Source organism: Choloepus didactylus, chromosome 12 (genome assembly GCF_015220235.1).
Source record: "Choloepus didactylus isolate mChoDid1 chromosome 12, mChoDid1.pri, whole genome shotgun sequence".
Classification (NCBI taxonomy): Eukaryota; Metazoa; Chordata; class Mammalia; order Pilosa; family Megalonychidae; genus Choloepus; species Choloepus didactylus.
The window spans coordinates 98,493,343-98,512,279 of record NC_051318.1 but is presented as its reverse complement, the minus strand read 5'-3'; the positions used below and the strand labels follow the sequence as shown (position 1 = coordinate 98,512,279).

Here is an 18,937-nt window from a genome sequence, read left to right as displayed (position 1 = left end):
GTAATGTCCTGTATATGTCTGTTAAATCTAATTCATTTATCAGATTGTTTAGGTTTTCAATTTCCTTATTGGTCTTCTGTCTGGTTGATCTATCTCTAGGAGAGAGTGATGTGTTGAAGTCTCCCACAATTATTGTGGAAACATCAATTGCTTCCTTTAGTTTTGCCAGTGTTTCTCTCATGTATTTTGTGGCACCTTGATTGGGTGCATAGACATTTATGATTGTTATTTCTTCTTGCTGAATTGCCCCTTTTATTAGTATGTAGTGGCCTTCTTTGTCTCTCAAAACATCCCTGCATTTGAAGTCTATTTTATCTGAGATTAATATTGCTCCACCTGCTTTCTTTTGGCTGTAGCTTGCATGAAATATTTTTTTCCATCCTTTCACTTTTAGTTTCTTTGTGTCCCTGTGTCTAAGATGAGTCTCTTGTATGCAACATATTGATGGTTCATTTTTTTTTGATCCATTCTGCAAATCTATATCTTTTAATTGGGGAGTTTAATCCATTTACATTCAACGTTATAACCGTGAAGGCATTTCTTGAATCAGCCATCTTATCCTTTGGTTTATGTTTGCCATATTTTTCCCTCTCTCTATTAATATCCTTTATTGTACCCATACCGAATCTCTTTAGTACTGAACCTTTGTCCAAGTCTCTCTGTCCTGTCTTTGTTTCTCTGTGTGTAGGGCTCCCTTTAGTATCTCCAGTAGGGCAGGTCTCTTGTTAGCAAATTCTCTCAGCATTTGTTTGTCTGTGAAAAATTTAAGCTCTCCCTCAAATTTGAAGGAGAGCTGTGCTGGATAAAGTATTCTTGGCTGGAAATTTTTCTCACTCAGAATTTTAAATATATCGTGCCACTGCCTTCTCGCCTCCATGGTGGCTGCTGAGTAGTCACTACTTAATCTTATGCTGTTTCCTTTGTATGTGGTGAATTGCTTTTCTCTTGCTGCTTTCAGAACTTGCTCCTTCTCTTCTGTGTTTGACAGTGTGATCAGTATATGTCTCGGAGTGGGTTTATTTGGATTTATTCTATTTGGAGTTCGCTGAGCATTTATGATTTGTGTATTTATGTTGTTTAGAAGATTTGGGAAGTTTTCCCCAACAATTTCTTTGAATACTCTTCCTAGACCTTTACCCTTTTCTTCCCCTTCTGGGACACCAATGAGTCTTATATTTGGACGTTTCATATTATCTATCATATCCCTGAGGTCCATTTCGATTTTTTCAATTTTTTTCCCCATTCTTTCTTTTATGCTTTCATTTTCCATTCTGTCATCTTCCAGGTCACTGATTCATTGTTCAACTTCCTCTAGTCTTGTACTATGAGTGTCCAGAATCTTTTTAATTTGGTCAACAGTTTCTTTAATTTCCATAAGATCATCCATTTTTTTATTTAGTCTTGCAATGTCTTCTTTATGCTCTTCTAGAGTCTTCTTGATTTCCTTTATATCCCGTACTATGGTCTCATTGTTCATCTTTAGTTCTTTGAGTAGCTGCTCTAGGTGCTGTGTCTCTTCTGGTCTTTTGATTTGGGTGCTTGGGCTTGGGTTATCCATATCGTCTGGTTTTTTCATATGCTTTATAATTTTCTGTTGTTTTTGGCCTCGTGGCATTTGCTGAACTTGATAGGGTTCTTTTAGGGTTTGTAGACCTATTGAAGTCCTTATCTCTAATTTATCAGATCTACAGCTTCGTGGAGTACACTTTCTCTAACTAACCAGCAGGTGGCATCCACGAGCCACCTGTTCTCCACAAGCCAGTTCTCCCCTGCTTAGCCTTTTTGGTGAGTGGGGGAGTGAGTCTTGTGGGGCCCAATTGGTGTACCAAGCTTGCGTGTGTAGTTGGTGTTGCCTGCCCTGTATGTGGGGCGTGTTTCTGGGCAGTCGGGGAGGGGGGGTGGCCCTAACAATCAAATCTCCCTGGTGATCCTAGAGTTTTAAAGCTGCTGCAATAGTCTAATCCTTCAGTTCAGTCCTGTCACAGTTTGTCTCTGCCACTGACCCACAAGTCCTTGGTATTGGCGTATGGCTCCTGAGACTTGCAAGTGGGCCCCTCTTCCAGGCTGTGCACCCCGGGTCCTCTGTTGAGGGATGACTGTGCTATGTCACAGGTGAGTGCCATCCCCCCAGGGCAGTTCTGGGCTGCTGGGCTGTGTAGGGAGGCTCCCAGTCTGCTCAAATGATGGCTGAATGGGGCTTTGTTAATTCACAGTGCTCCACCTTCCCAGCTCTGGGACAATCAGCTGAGGTTGCAGGGAAGGCTAATGTCCACGCCCAGTTTTGTGGTGTGTGCCTGTTATTTGAAGCACTTCCGTCACACTGGGTTGTCTGGGGCAGCTCTGGGCTATGGGGCTGGTGATGGGCAGGAGTGTTTCCTGTCCACCAGGATGGTGGCTGTGAGTGGACACCTCCCTTTTCTTGGGAAGTTGTGGTGTTTAGTGAATTTTCTCAGCCACTGGATTATTGCCTTTTGTCTCAGAGCTCTCTTAGTTCTGCTCTTGACTTGATGTGCCCAAATTGAAAGTCTTTGAAGCTTTCTGTATTGGGCTTCTTAGAGTAATTGTTTTAGAAAAAGAAAAAAGGATTAAAAAAAAAAAAAAAAGGCCCTCCTCAGAGATCTAATGGGTTATTGAAATGCTAATAGACAAAGCAACCAGGGCCATTAAGGAAAGGTCCACAGGGCAGAGAGATCAGCTTTTCTTCGGGATTTGCATATGCGCCTCAAGGCCTGAGCTCCGCCCTTCCCCTTTCTGTGTTCACCAGAACTCCAAAAATCCTCTGCATTTAATTTTGGAGTTTTTCGTGTTGTTTTTTTTTTCTATGCCTGTCTCCTCTCTGCTGGGCTGGCTGCTCTCAGATTGTCTGGTGTCTGGTCTCAGTCTATCTATGGTTGGAGTATGGATCAGTAGAATGAGTTTCCGATAAGGGTTGCCACTGCAGTTCTCCCTTCTCCTTCCCAGCGCTGACGGCCCCTCCTCCCACGGGACTGAGCCTGGCAGGGAGGGGCGCGGGTCCCCTGGCCGCAAAAACTTACAGATTTCACTGATCTCAGCAGTTTGACATTTTCATGAATGTTGTATGAAGTATGCCCATAGACAGATTGCTCTGTGGTGTCCAGTCCACGCAGTTCCTGGCTTTCTACCTACTTTCCTGGAGGAGTAACTAAAACATACAGCTCACCAGTCTGCCATCTTGCCGCCACCTCTCCGCTGGGAAACTTTTGAAGATAAACTAGTAGCTAAGAATCAAGGTAGTTCAAAAAGTAGAAAATCCAAACAAACACAATGTGGAAGTGGTGGATTTGATGACAACATGTAAGTTCAGTAAGATTTGACCCTGAGATTACAGTCATTCAAATAGAGAACACAAAATGCCAACTGCCTGAATGTATATGAATGTCTACATAATAATAAAAAAAAATTATTTAAAAAAGGGAAATTTCCAGCAGCTCCACTTCTAGGTATATACCCACAAAAAATAAAAACTCATGTCCACCCAAAAATTTGTACGTAAATATTTATAGCAGCACAACCAAAAAAGTGGAAACAACCCGAATGCCCATCAACAGCTGAAGAAATGAAGTACTAATACATGCTGTAACATTAATGAATCTTGAAAACATATGCTAAGTGGAAGCAGTCAGTCACAAAAGAGCATATTTTGTAAGATTCCATTTATATTAAATGTTCAGAATAGGCAAATCCATAAAGATATAAAGTAGATTAGTGGTTGCCTAGGGCTTGAGGACATGGGGAGAAATAGCAAGTGAGGGGTTTCTTTTTGGAGTGATGAAAATGTTCTAAAATTGAATGCATTGATGGATGTACAACCCATACAACTCTGTGAATAAACTAGAGACATCCAATGTAAAATGGGTGAGTTAAATGGTATGTGACTATATCTCAATAAAGCCATTATATAAAAAAAAGCATTAATAACTGTATGGTTCCATTTATATAGCATTTTTGAAACGACAGAACTACAGAGATGGAGGGCAGACTGGCTATGGCAATAAGAGAGTGGCCAGAGGGACACTTACGATGGAACTCTTCTCTGTCTTGACTGCAGCGGAGGACACACACGTGTCTACACGTCATAAAGCTGTGCAGAACTATACACACAAACGAGCGCACATAAAACTCGAAATATGAATAAGGTCAACAGATTGCACCAATGGCAAAACCTGGCTACGACCTTGCACTACAGTTATGCAGGATGTTACCACTGAGGAAAACTGGGTGAAAAGTGTGAAAGAAATCTCTTATTGTTACTATAATACATAGAAATTATATATTATGATAATATAATAATAGATTACCTAATTATAATATAATTATATAATGAATTATTCTTATTCATTTGTAATTTATTTCTTAAAAAGGAATGTGAATTTAAAATGATCTTAAAATTGAAATATATACACATATTTGAATAATAGAAAACTCTGCAAACCTTCAGATTGCTCTTTGTAGGATGCTAAAATCTGAGGATGTGTGGTGTTTCTGAGGGGCACATTTTAAGAGCACAGATGGGCTAGTCTATGATGAATACTCAACTTAGTGTAGAGAAATACAATTAAGTCTCAATTCTGATTTCAATGAGGTAGAGAAGCAACTTGACAATTTATTCCTCTGGCTTTGATTCCTGCATCTGAAGAGCACAGACATTTTGTATGGTATCATCACAACCACTAGGTAAACTACCCTATATCTGCAAGTCAGTTTCAAAACGACAAGAGTCTTAGCAAAATGCTGCACATGCAAAGTACAGATGCAAAGTGTTATGGAGGTAAATTAGTACCATTTAAAAACTGGTTGGGTGTCATGATATTCCCATTTGATTTCTTATTTTGACAGTCATTGGTGTGTGTGTGTGTGTGTGCGTGTGCGCCCGCACGTGCGTGTGCGTGCAAAGACTGGTTAGGAGTTAGGGAGCCCAAGTTCTAGTTTCAGTTTTGACAGGCACATTTGAGATAAAGAACCCTTAAAATGAGAACTGATTTACTCATCTCTGGAATTCGGGAACGTGTCAAGACAGCCTATACTGGATGAATACAGAAAGGCACTGTCTGACACATCGCTTTTACTTACAAAGAGGCCGCGGCAAAGTCGAGTGGGGATGCCCAAGCAGTGATGCTAATCCAATGTATGGGGGTGGGAAAAATGCACTGAAAACATGCACCCCTATTTTCTCTTCTTCCTTGTTTCTCAGATTGACAAGGGAAAATAGGCTAAGGAAAAAAAAACTCACCGTAATTCTACTTTGTGTAAATTTCTAAGGTTACGCAACTTGTATTTTTATTTTTTTAGCAAAAATAGACAAGAAGCCTGCCATAAAACAAGTCCCCTCAGTTCCTTACTTCGGTCTAGTTGTCAAAGAAGTGGCTGTTATTTTGCTATTATCAGTAATAATGGAGTGTATTTACAAAATTTTTACAGAAACTTTTACGTTATTTTGAAAATACATCTAATAAATAAAGCCACTAGGTTTTGCTCATTTTGTTCATGATGTCTGTTTCCAAATACAATTATGTTATATTTTCTATAACCATCTACATAACTTCCTGCAACTTTTGAAATAATGGGATACTAGAATTAGGATTTTTTTTTTACTTGTTTCACTCTGTATCTTTTGTCTTAAATGAAATTTTACAAATGTCTTTCTATTAATCCCACCACTGTCATGCGGCAAGTATGCACGTCTGTGCTGGGATTTTCCTTCCTGTTCTGGTGTCTAGAAGGTATCCTGTTATATTTTTGTATACACAGACACACAGACACATGTATATAAAATACAAACTTTAGTACACACACACACACACACACACACACACACACACACAAACAACTCAAATGGAGGATCTCCCCACAGAAGGGTTTTGGTAAGAATCATACAAAGTGCATGCATTAAAACACAACCTTTGAGCTGTCTAATTCTAAGGAGTAAAATTTAAAATGAGAAGTGAAAATTTCTTCCTTAATCATGATAACAAGATGGCCAGCCTTGAGGAAGAAATTTTGAGACTTAACCTTAGTACAGCATTCCTCAAGTGAAGCAGCTGCTTTCACCGGGGGCAGAAGTTGCCAGAGGAAACCAGAGTTTGAGATTTCAGATGGTGCCACCTTCTCACCTTTAACTGAAGCCTCCTAAACACACACGGAGGGAAGGAAAACCCACCTGAAGCTAGGTGCTCCCCAGACCCAAGTTTCAGACAGCAAGAGGACCAGCATTATTGATAGACCTGCTGACACGTCTGACTATGCTGACATTTTCTTAAAGAGGGACTGACGTCCTGCTTCTCTAGAGAAACTGTTTGGTTCTTTGTCTTGTAACTTAACACCTAAGCAGACTCAGGCTCTTGCTTGTGTGGACACCATAAGAAAGGCTTCTGTGGTCAAAGGGACTTGTGGTAAGGTAGTTTCAAATAACTAGTATTTACTCCTTATGAGAATGGAAATGCTAATTCATTTATCTGTAAGGAAAAAAAATTGCACATTCCACTGTGCATCCCTCAGCGACCCCCGCGATCTGCTCCGTGCCGCAGCGTGCACGCCCTCATCTCGGCTCTCCAGGAGAAGCCTCAGGGCGGGCAGCAGGAGAGAGCGGCTGAGCAGCAGCGAGCAGGGCTCCCTCACACACTGAAGGAGAAGTAAGGGTAAGCGGGTGGGACGTGAGCAAACACTTGCAATCACCAGCTGCTCTGGCTGCATATTTCCATACTTCTTCCTATTAACGTGTGTGGGTGAGTGTGTGTAAAGCACATATGCTGCCGTACTAAAGGGCGCTTGGAGCCTGCTTTGTTCACTTCCCAGTAAACTGTGAGCATCTTCCCAAGCTATGAGATACTCATATACGATACCACTTTTAATGACTCCACACTATCCCCCTCTATGGAAGGAGTCCTCTAATTTACTTTCCTAGATTCTGAGAGTCCTAGTTTCCTCACAAATAAAATGGAGGTAATTATACATACTTTGCAGGTTTGTTGATGAGAATTAGTTAATGAATATAATGTACAATCCTCAGCAGATAGAAGATGCTTAACAAATAGTAAAAACTATTTTTAATTATTAGTATTAACAATAACCAGTTAATATCGACTGCAGGAAAAGAAATCAGCATAATTAAATATTTAAAAACCTGTGAATAATTCTAACATCAAGGTGATCTGAATGCTTGATATATTTAAGATATTACATCTTGAAAACTATCTGTGGCCTAGAAAAATGGAAATGTATTTGGAACTCCATAGGTGTATTTGAATTGTATTCGTAGGCCTTTATCATACTGACTGAAACTGCCATGAGAGAGCAGGTTCTAATATGAGGCCACAAATGATAATCATTCATAATAAGAGTACAGAAGAATACAAACAAATCTGTGGAGGAGGCAGCAAGATGGCAGCATAGAGAGGAGTTGAAGTTAGTACCCTGGAACAACTAATAAATAACTAGGAACAACTAGCAAATAATCTGGAATAACTGCTGGGGGACAACCGTGACTGTTCACATATCATACACCAACCTGGATTGGGAGGAATGCCTGAGATCACAGAATAAAATCTGTAAGTAAAAACTGTGAAACATGCCAGGAACCCCCTCCCCACCATGGCAGGCTGAGTTACAAGATCTCACTGTGGTAGAAAGCAGCACTCGCTGAACAAGCAAATATACCTCAGTCCAGCTCCAAACGGGTTTTTAATTAACAAATGTGGAATGCTCAACACAAGTTACAACCCCCCAAAAAGCAGACAGGGGCTTTTAGTGACAACTGACCTTGAAGAACCAGAAGACTCTGCTGTCCTGGGAGGGGGAGCCCAGAAGACCACGTGTTACCTCTGGCCAATGAGTGAAATTGGTGGTCCGTGGACTGGCTCTGATGGGGGCTTTTTGTCCCTTTTTCTCTCTCTCCACTGAGTGGGTCAGTGGAGAAAAACTCAGACATTTTCAGTTCACATTGCTCTGACCCAGACAAGGGTGGAGACAGCAGAGTCAGAGACACAAAAAACCTATTTAAATGCAGATGATAGCTTCCTAAGAAGTGTGTCTTCCCTAAGAGGAAGGAGGTGGGCCCAGCTCTACTATCTGTCTTCCCTCCAGAACCAGATCCCAGAGCATGGGGGAAAACAGCCAAGATAACTAAAGGGGCCATACCTTCTTATACCAGTCAGGAGCGACAGGCTGACAGGTGACACCTGCTCGGCAGGTTAGGAAAACCACAGCAGCTTGAGGCCTCACAGGGTGTGTCAATCTTCTAAGACACATCTGCAGGGTGATATACTTAAGACACTAAAAAAAGAAAAGCCACCAATCAAGAATCCTGTATCTGGCAAAACTGTCCTTCAAATATGAGGAAGAGTTTAAAATATTCTCTGACAATGTGAGAGTTTGTGAATAAGATACCTACTCTAAAGGAAATACTAAAGTGAGCATTACAGATAGATAGGAAAAGACATGAGTGAGAGGTTTCAAAAACAATTTTGAGTGATGGCAGCATAGCAATGTAAGTACACTGAGCAAAGATGACTGTGAGTATGGTTGAAAGAGGAAGGTGGGGAGCATGTGGGACACCAGAAGGAAAGAGGAAAGATAAAGACTGGGACTGTATAATGCAGTGAAACCTAGAGTGCTCAACAATTGTGAAAAAATGTACAAATATGTTTTTATGTGAGAGAGAACAAACGAATGTCAACCCTGCAAAGTGTTAAAAATAGGGTGGTATTGGGGAAAAACTACAATCAATGCAAACTAGAGACTATAGTTAACAGAAACATTGTATTATGCTTCCTTTAATGTAACAAAGATAATATACCAATGCTAAATGCATATAAGCAGGGGACATAAGGGAGGGGTATGGGACTCTTGGCCTTGGTGATGTTGTCTGATTCTTTATTCTACCTTAGTTTAATTTTTTCTTTCCTTTTGCTGCTTCCTAGCTGTCAGATTTTTTTTTACTCTTTCTTTTTTCTTCTTCTTTTGTCTCTCTACCTTCTTTCACTCTTCCTCCTTCTTTTTGGAAGAAATGGAGATGTCCTTATATAGACAGTTGTGATGGTAGTGAATACATAAATACATGACTATATAGGGAACCATCGATTGTTTACTTAGGATGGAATGTATGGGGTGTGAACAAAACCATCTTAAAAAAATGGGTTGATGAAGAAACCCTGAGGACATGATATTGAGTGAAATAAGTCAGACACATAAGGGCAAATATTGCAGGGTCTCACTGATATGAACTAATTATAATATTTAAACTCATAGACAGGAAATATAAGTCACCAGGATATAGAACGAGGCTAAAGGATGGGGAGTGGTTGCTTATTATGAGCAGAATGTTCAACTAGGTTGAACTTAAGTGTTTGGAAATGGACAGAGGGGATGGTAGCACATTGTGAGAATAACTAACAGTGCTGAATGGTGTGTGAATTGGTAGAAAGGGGAAGCTCAGAGTCACATATGTCACCAGAAGGAATGCTGAAGGTTAAAAGATGGGAGTGTATAAAACAGTGAATCTTGTAGTGGGAAATGTCCATGATTAACTGTATAAATATTGGAAATCTCTTTCATGAACTAGAATAAATACATGACACTATAACCAGAAGTTAATAATAGAGGGGCATACAGGGAAACAAATATACTTATTGCAAACTATATACTACAGTTAGTAGTATTTTAACCTTCTTTCATCAACAGTAACAAATATACTATACCAATACTATGAGTCAATAATGGAGGGGGAGTGGTTAGGGGTATGGGAGGATTTGAGTTTCTTTTTTTGTGTCTTCATTTCTTTTCTGGAGTAATGAAAATATTCTAAAAACTGAAAAATAAAATAATTGTGGTGATGGATGCACAGCTGTATGATGATACCATGGGCAACTGATGCACACATTGGATCTTTGGATAATGGTATGGTATGTGAACAATCTCAAAAAAATTAAATTAAAAAATAAACAACAAACAAACAAACAAAAAAACCAAATCTGCCAGCTGCTCTTCCCTGCTGAGCCCTGCTCCGACGGTGCCCTGACATCAGCTGAAACATCGCAACCGTAACACCCGGTCAAGGACCAGAAGTAAACGCAGTTTCGTTACGTCAAGGCAAGGCCCTTCCTGAAAGAAGCAAGGCTCACCTCTCGCCATGGGGCTGACAACCTCCTGTGCTACTCAACAGTGGCACGCTGGAGGAAAAAATTCCGATCTATGACATCCTCACAATTCTACTGAATTACGAAGAGAAGATACAATAAAGATGACACAAAGAAGCTCCCATTTAAAGCAGAGGATGAAATGCTGCTTGGAATTCCACTCGATCGTGTTTCTTTTAGCTCTCACCTAACACATCTCTGCTGGAAATGAGCAAGGCCTTCAAGTTTCAGATCTGGAGGAGTGTGACAATGATCAGTGTCACCAGGGAACAGGCAGGTAAGGTATATAATGCAAGGATTATGCATTCTAACTCAGGAAGGACTTCCATGTGCCTTAAAGCACAAAGGCGTCTCACCAAGCATCTTGGCCAAATAGATAAGCATATTTTTAATCCAGGTTGCCACTATCAGGAGAAAGTATTTGGGAGGATGAGACATAACCCCCTGGCGCAGCAACCTGGCCCCGCTGCCGCCGACCGGCTCTGCCCTGCACCCTCCTCACACAGGACAGCCACCAGCACACAGCTGCCCCCCAGACTCTCCTGCCATGATGGAAACACTCCACATCTGTGCAGACCAATGTGGTGGCCACAGCCAGATGTGGGCATTCAGCTTGAGATGTGGCCAGCATGACTGAGGAAATGCTTTTTCTATTTTAGTGTTGGATGTGCAGCTACAGGGCATCAGGCTCTCTCACACCTCTGAGTGTCAGCCCACGATGTGATCTCCCTGCATCTCTGAGTAAACCCTGCCTGTTCTTTAAGCCTATGCTGAAAAAGGCCCAGGAGCACCCACTATGGTGGACTCAATCGTGCCCCCCAGGTGGGACACGGTATTGGTCTTGGTCCACATCCTGGAGGGTGTGGACCCATTGTCGGTAAGATCTCTTCAAGGTGCTCCTTCAGTTAAGGTGGGGCCCACCTGGACCATGGGCTTTTATCTGGGTCACTGGAGTCCTTTACAGGTAGAGTGAACATCAGACGGAGAGAGAAGCCATGGGGAACACCCAGAAGCCAGAGGTCAACAGAACCAAGAGGAGAAAGGAGACAACATAGCCATGTGCACTGCCATGTGACAGAAAAACCAAGGTAGCCCAAAGACTGCCAGCCAGCCAGAAGATACCAATCCCAGGAGGAAGCCAACCTTCTGGCCTCTGAAACTGTGAGCCAATAAATTCCCACTGTTAGCCAAGCCACAGTGTGGTATTCAGTTTAGCAGCTGGGACACTAAAACATCCACCTTTTCTGCAATGGCATCTCTGCCCTAAGCAGGGGATCGGTAGATACTTTCTTAAGAGTATCTGTCAACTTGTATCCTTCTAATTATTCATCTATCTGCCTCACCAGAGGATAAGAATATTTTTCCTTCTCTGTATTCCAAACTTCCTTGTACATTCTATACAGAAAAATACCCATAGACAATCATTCAAATGCTCTTTGAGTGATTTGCAGTTAAACACCCTAGAACATACCCGTTCAGTAAATAAAAACATAAATATCCAATATGTAAAGATTTAAAGATTCTCTTTCTTAACTCTCACGTTTGCTTATTTAATAAGTTATCAGTAATTGGCTAACAATTATTTTTCAGCAATTTGTGATATTCAGAAAAAGCTTAACACTTGACTGACTTCTGCCTTAATGACAGTTTGTCAAATAACCTTTATACCTCTCTGAATAGGAATCAAGTACAGACGGGACACAACCAGGCAAAGACATGCAAGAATGGAGGAATTCATTTTGTGTGACTTACTCTGTATTTAAATACTATATGCTATACTAAGTTCGAGTTTTTTCCTGATTCCCAATTAGTTTATTAGGAGGCTTACAGAGGATTTTGGGAACCGCAAAACAGGTCCAGGGAGCAGACAGAACCACAAAACACCTCCTATGATGCCTTCACAGCTCAAAGCTGGCAGAGAATCAGGACAAAGAAAAGCCACAACAGACGGTCCTTGAAGGTGAGGACCAGGTGGGCTGGGGCTCAGGGCCAGGCCATGCCCCTGCCGGGCGGTGATGCACAGAGCACACTGGGGATCATGGTGACAGGGAAGCCTGACCTGTGAATGGTCCCTCTACCCTCAGGTCACCATCCATGTACCCAGCACCCAAGTGGGACTCAGAGTCTGCGGCAGGAGCACAGGCCATGAGGTGTGCAGGGATTGGCAATGCAGGGCATGGCAGGTGTGCAGGTGCCACAGGGCAGCCTGCTGTCCTCAGTCAGCAGCAGGCCCTGGGACGTGACACTCTCATGCTCTGGTAGACCTGGTCATCCTGCACCCCCAGGTCTCCCGGCTCCACAGCTCCAGGTCAGCCGGACTCACGGCCCTGTTGTTCGTGCTGCACCCGGGACCACTGGGAGCTGCAGCCTCAGTCAGTGTATCTTCCTGAGTCTCCTGCTGTGCTGGGCCTGCAGCTCCATCTCCAGGGTGCTGACCGTGCGTTTAGCTCGATGGTCTCTACCGGTCAGCACTGCAGCTGCTCTGGGCCAGGCACCACCAGCCTGTTACATTCTGCTCTAACGTGCACTGTCTCCTTTGTTTTCTCCCCAGATCCACTGAGGGAGATGCCACCATTATCTCCACTGATGAGATGAGGAACGTAGGGTATTGAAAGGGTAAATAGCTTGAATGCCATTTGATTCTAAAAATCAAGCTCTTGACATTGTCAGAAGTGCCTCAACCATAAGGGAAAACAATTAGGTTGAGATTTCGGTGCTGGGCAGTGAGCTGGCTCACTCCTTGTCGGGTGACGTGCCCCACACAACAGCCCACAGCAGCTGTGACGGCAATCCAGGCTGCACCTCAGCAAGATCCAGGGACTCCAGGGCCAGTCACAACCAGCTCAAACTTGGAATTCTAAATCTGTAAATGCCAGGGATCTGCTTTGTGCCAATTTACTCTTCTACATGTACCCCCACCCTGAATATGCTTCAACTATTTTCATGGGTATCAGCTGAGAACAAAACATAACTTTCAAGATTGTGGGACACATGACCCATGTGAAACATGACACCATCCTGCTGATAACATTTCCATCTGCAACACCATCATGGCCCTAAGTCAACAAGTGCCATGAGCAACAATGGAAAGTCACAAAAAGGCCTTTGGAAGATACAAGGAGACAAAATAAGATCTACAAATATGAGTGCTTAGTGTGGGATGGGAAACAGGGATGAAAAGAAGGGGCATCCATTCAAGTCTCTTGCCAACAGTTAAGCATACCCGCTTCATAAACCACCAAGCAGGATGACTGCAGGCATTGGATTAAAAACTCAAAACAAACAATGAATCATGGATAATTTTACAACCACAGTCATATAAAATATTATGAAATGCTGAAACTATGTAACTTGCAAATGTAGTAAAATAAACTTAAGACATTTTCATTTTGTAATAATAATGTCCCTTCCTTTATAAAACTTTTAATTCACTATTGAGCATATTTAGCAATCAACAAAAATAGTACACAGCACTTACAAAGCTCTTTTCATCACAGTAGCCGAAAAAAAAAAAAAAATCTACAAACGTGCCCAATTAAGAGGCAGAAGCTGAGGCAGTATAAGGGAAATGAAGGAAAGTCACTGTGGGGACAGAACTCCTGGAGAATAATTATTTTTCATTCCCTCAAATGGAATAGACAAGTAATAATGACCTACTTCAACATGGGGTCAGTCCAGTACCCTTCCCCTCACACCAAGATTATCATCGACTTACTGCCTTCGTTAAGGTGAGGCACAGAGAATCATGAGCTATGAGTGAGAGCAACACTCAGCTCGCTCTCGTTCCAAGCCTGCAGAGCTTGTGGGACAGACCCAGAGCAAGAGGAGGCCTCCAGGCCCACCCAGGCTCACCCCCCACTCTCGAGCTCAGAAAACAGCACTCCAGAGAGCCTGGGTCCCTGTTCTGGTCGCACAGCATGCTGGGAAACAGCTGGGAACAGAAATGGTGTGGTGCCCCATGTCCACAGGGCTCCTGCTGCTGCACTGGGAGGTCATTCCCTGACCTTGAGGTGCCCGGTCCTGCCCACCACACCTGGCCAGAGTGATCTGGAGCTACCGGGTGGTGGTGGAGGTCAAATGAGTTAACATAAGCAGAAATGAGGCCATTACTACCACAACCCCTAGCCTTTTACAAAGCAACACAAAATCCTAAATAACGTGTTCCTAACCCTGATTCCACAGAACTAATCTCAGGACACTTCTGGTGACTGGTCCTGATCAAACATGACTCGGTCATAATCTCTATGTAAGGCAAATGTGACGGGTGCAGGGTCCCTTCTGATGCAGCGTCTGAACCGGGCCTCGGGTGGCCCTGCCTCCAGGTGCTCCCACCGTGGCAGAGCAGGTGGCGGGCAGCCAGGTAGCCGGCACGGCAGACACCGGGGCACAGCCCAGCTAACAGGTCGTTTCAGGCGGGCAGGATATTTTTGGTGATTGTGCTTTAAATATATTACAGGATAAGTCTGTCATTCCGGTGGTTGGAAGAGTTCTTTAAATGGATGAAATACTTTAAATATTCAATCAAAAAACACTTAGCCAGTCTCTCATTCAGGAAACAATTCATTAAAGGTGCATTCATATTGAGATTGTTTTCCTTGAGTGAGTACAATAAGGATTCAAAGAATCCTATTTACAATTTTATTTTCAAATTTATTTCATATATGGTAGAAACCTGAAACTAATTAATTTAGTGCCATTATCCAAAAATTTTAAAATATAAGATACGTAAATTGCTGAAATAATACATTGCTTAGGTCACATCCACAGTGGGAGCTGTTATTAATGTGCTTATTTTAGAATGCATTATTTATACATACATATATCTATACACACACACAAAACAACTGTATCTGTGATAGCCAACTTATGTGATCAAATAGAGAACAAAGGTCAAATGGAGACGACTGAGTTTTTCCCATGTTCTGAATAAATATTATGGTTATACATTTTATCACAGTGATGTCAAAAGAAAGTATGTAAAAACCACAATGGCTGGTTTCCTGCTGAGAGGAGTGCTAGAGCTTTCTACCACTTTACCAACAGGTGTGGCTCTGAGAAAACACGTGAACTGAAGTGTCCCCTTGGGACATAAACTTGAGTGAGACAGAAAAGGGCATCCAGAGGAATTAAAAACTGGGTTATAACCTCTGTGACTTGTTAAAGGAATATTGCTTTGGAGCACTAACAAAAAGAAAAATACCCCAAAGCAAACTATTGGCACTGCTCTTCTTCATTTGATCTGTTACAAATTTGAGGCCTTTACCAGTAATAACTTAAGCTAAATGTTCCTTAAGTCAGTGATATTGCTTATAATAAAAAAGGCACAGTGCCCAGGAAAGCCACTTGCACATCCACCTACCTCTGCAGGGAGCATCTGCTTCGTGCTATGTAAAGAGCGACAGATTTTCGAAACTTCCTCTCCCAGACCTTGCTTGTTCTCCGTTGTGCATCTGGTTAACATTGCTGTAGTTAGCTGCAACCACGGATTATTGCTTCTGTTGCTTCTAACGGAGAAAAATGCAAGGCATTGGAAATGATTAAAGTTATCACAACTGTAATAAGAAATTAAAAAAAAGAAAACACCCTACTTTTTGAAAAAAAACTTGGCAGCAAATTGCAGCTGGAATCAAGGAGGTGTGTTCGGTCGAGTCTCCTTGGTAGAAAGGAGAAAGGGCAGCCCGCGGTGGCATCGTGACTGTTGCAGCAGCGTGGAGGTGTGGGGTGGAAGTGGAGCGAGGACAGGCTTTGAAGCCAGGGACCAGGGTTCAAATTCAGGCTCCCTGACTTACCACTCGGGTGGCTCAGGTAAGTTACTTAAATACTCCCAGCCTAGTTGTATGGTTCTGGGAAAGCCACCCAACCCCTCGGGGCCTCAGTTTTCTCATTTGGGAAAAGGAGATTTAACATTTTCCTTGTCAAGTTGCTTTATTTAATGAATGACTTATGCAATTGTGAAGTTTCACTCTTAATAGCAGGCACATCTTATATTAACTACATAAATATTAGCTCTTCTTAATTATTATTATTATGGGACCAGAGCAGGACTAAACTGCCATTCTTTAAAACTTGCGCTATTTATTAAGAGTCTGTGGCTGCAGCACTGGATGCCAGACGCTGACCGACTAAGGAGGCCCAGCCTCTGGAAGGTTCCCTTCCTCGCCCTCGATGAGGCTTGCAAGAGCAGTAGCCACAGGGGGCTCACTAGGCCGTGCTTTCCACAGAACGTTCATGTCTGAGCTCAACTGAACCATCCATGAGGACAGCTGCACTGCTCATTTCAAGGCACAGACAGTTTGGGGGGTGGAGGGGGTGTCTGCCTGCCAGGAACCTTCTCAGGCTCCAGGACTCGCCCTCAGCCATCTTCTGCCACACTCTGAGCTCGGCCCTGGTCTTTCCTGACATCTCTCCAGGAACAGCGAGGGCTGGGCAGCCCGCAGAGCAAAAACCCATGTACAATGTGGCTTTGAAAACAAATTATCAAAAGATAATTTTCACCAGCCAGGAGTGATACACTGGATGAAAACTAAGACTCTTCCCTAAGTACAAGACTCTTACTTTTTTCAGGAATTCTCAGACTGAAGTGGAAAAACCATGGACCACCGTTTCTCAGACTCTAAGTTGGCCCTAGTAAGCTGGCAGTCCTGTGGGTCAAATCTCTTAGATTTTAACCCTGCTGTATTGGCTGGCAATATCCAATGGTCACTCTCTTTCTTTCTCTCTCTCTCAATAATTTTGGAAGTGCTTAAGTCATATGTTGGATTGTGTGGGGTAAAAGTCCTCAAAAGCAGGTTTGAGAGTATGTCTTTAAAGCATCCCATCACACCCTGTCCTGCGATGGGCAGCAATTTGAGACAGGAAAGAAGCAGAAAAGGCCAACTTTATGTGATTTATCCTTTATCTATCTTTCAGCTAGCAGAGACACGCACAGAGAGAGGGGCTGGGTGAAATGGCAAATGTTAGTTCAGTTTCAATGATTCAATAAGGTCGATTTGTAAAACACAGGTTAGAAATTTACAATTTTCATTTCATGTAACTATAAAAGGAAGAGTATAACTTTAAAATTAAGAATATCTTTTTGTCTACAAATGCATTCAACATTTCAGATGCAGTAAATATTTGGCTTCTTGTGGGTAGATTTTACTATAAGAAAGTGAGTGTAAATGGTAGCGTTCTAAAAGTATAAGAAACTATAAAACCAGAATTACCTAATCTACTAGAGGTGTTGCATTTGAATTCAGAAATTCTCTTTAAACTGAGAAAATATACATTTTGAATGCTGGAAGAAATCCACAATTCAACTGCAATGATTTGCTAAAAAAGTGAATCATTAATGACCACCCAATTCTTGGGTCCCCATCCGGGAGTTCCTTACGAGCAGTGCCCCAAGCCCCAATAAGAGGGGTGGAGACAGGAAGTTGAGTGAGGGGCTCAAGAGCTGCTTCTGATGAGCACCTGCAGGTTCCCAGGCAGCTACTCAAAGACAGCTGTTCTCAAAGGCCATCACAAGGAGAACTGAAGATTTTATGATGTGAGAACTGTACTGTTTTATAAAAGTTACATGTCAGCATGCCTGCCACCAATGACAGAGACCTAAGAAAAGACTTTTCTTTTTGTATTTTTATTACCTGAAGACACTTAATTAAAAACCAAACCAAAACTAAAACACCACTCTCCTTGGGTCTGTGCCACAAATTTCTAACAGTCTCATCCTAGGGTAGAAGGTAAAGCGTATTCTCCAGATGGTTTTCAGCAGTCCTAAACTGCTCAAAAATAATTTACTTTCAGGAAAACATCCTCCTTTAACTTCCAGTGTGTGGCGATGTGTCCTGGCCTGGGGCAGAGCCTGCTGGCCGAGTGTGAGGACAGTCCCAGAGCAAGTAGGGCCTGCAGCACGGAGCTGGTGCTCATATTCTTTGCCACTGGGAAGCAGCAGTGCATGGCAGCCAGCATACATGCTCAGAGGGAATCTGGCCACCACCCTCCAAAGGAAAAAGGCTCAGGTAGGAGGCTGGCAGCACAGGGAGCCATGGAAATACCCCACGTGGATGTGAGGGACAGCCGTGAGCTCAGCAGGACAAAGGGGAAACACACCTGGGATGTGAAAGGAGCCAGTAGCTGGCTAGAGGTCTGTCTCCTCCACTTATTAGTGGTGTGATGCCCACAGTGATTTCACTTCTAAGTCTCCAAACCCACCTGCAGAATTAGGATAACCTCACTTCCCCTTGTAGGTGTGTTCCAAGAATTACTGATAATATATGAGAAGTACATGTAATATGTGTGTTCTCAAAAAATGGAATTATTCATTTATTCTCAAGTTAGCATTGTGAGCTGTGTTAAAAGGCAGTCAAACACATGTTTTAAAACTTCAACTTCCATGTGAGACCAAAGAAGAGATGTTTATTTGGTGCAAAATCTCTATTTTCTGTAGCACGTTATGTAAGTTAAATTGACTGGCCAGTTTATTCCATAATTACATGGAACCTTGAAAAGAGGGTGAGATCTGGTTGTTTTCTACAGGTTAGTATGAAACCCTGATACATCCTAGAGTAATTTGGGCAGAGAATAAAAATGTACTTGCAAAGCCCCCTTGAGGGACTGGGGAAAATTGTGGAAATTAAACTTCCTCACCTGGGGAATTCGTGATATACTCACAAGCATTGGGGACTACCATTGTAGTAGACCAAGCCCTTGATCTTGGGGCTTGCCCTTATGAAATTTGTTACTGCAAAGGAGAGGTTATGCCTCCTTATGATTGTGCCTAGGAGTCACCCCCAGAGAACCTCTTT

General features: G+C 42.5%; 1 protein-coding gene across 1 annotated transcript in view; it reads right to left on the bottom strand.

Annotated features, from left to right (window-relative positions):
* The window catches only part of LOC119507342 (neuroblastoma-amplified sequence-like), a 30,701-nt gene extending 15,050 nt beyond the window's left edge, over positions 1-15,651 (bottom strand). Inside the window, exon 1 of the mRNA XM_037800514.1 lies at positions 15,511-15,651. Within this exon, the coding sequence (XP_037656442.1) occupies positions 15,511-15,612 (102 nt within the window). The 5' untranslated portion in view covers positions 15,613-15,651. The remainder of the gene's footprint in view (positions 1-15,510) is intronic.
* Between the last annotated feature and the right edge of the window lie 3,286 nt (positions 15,652-18,937).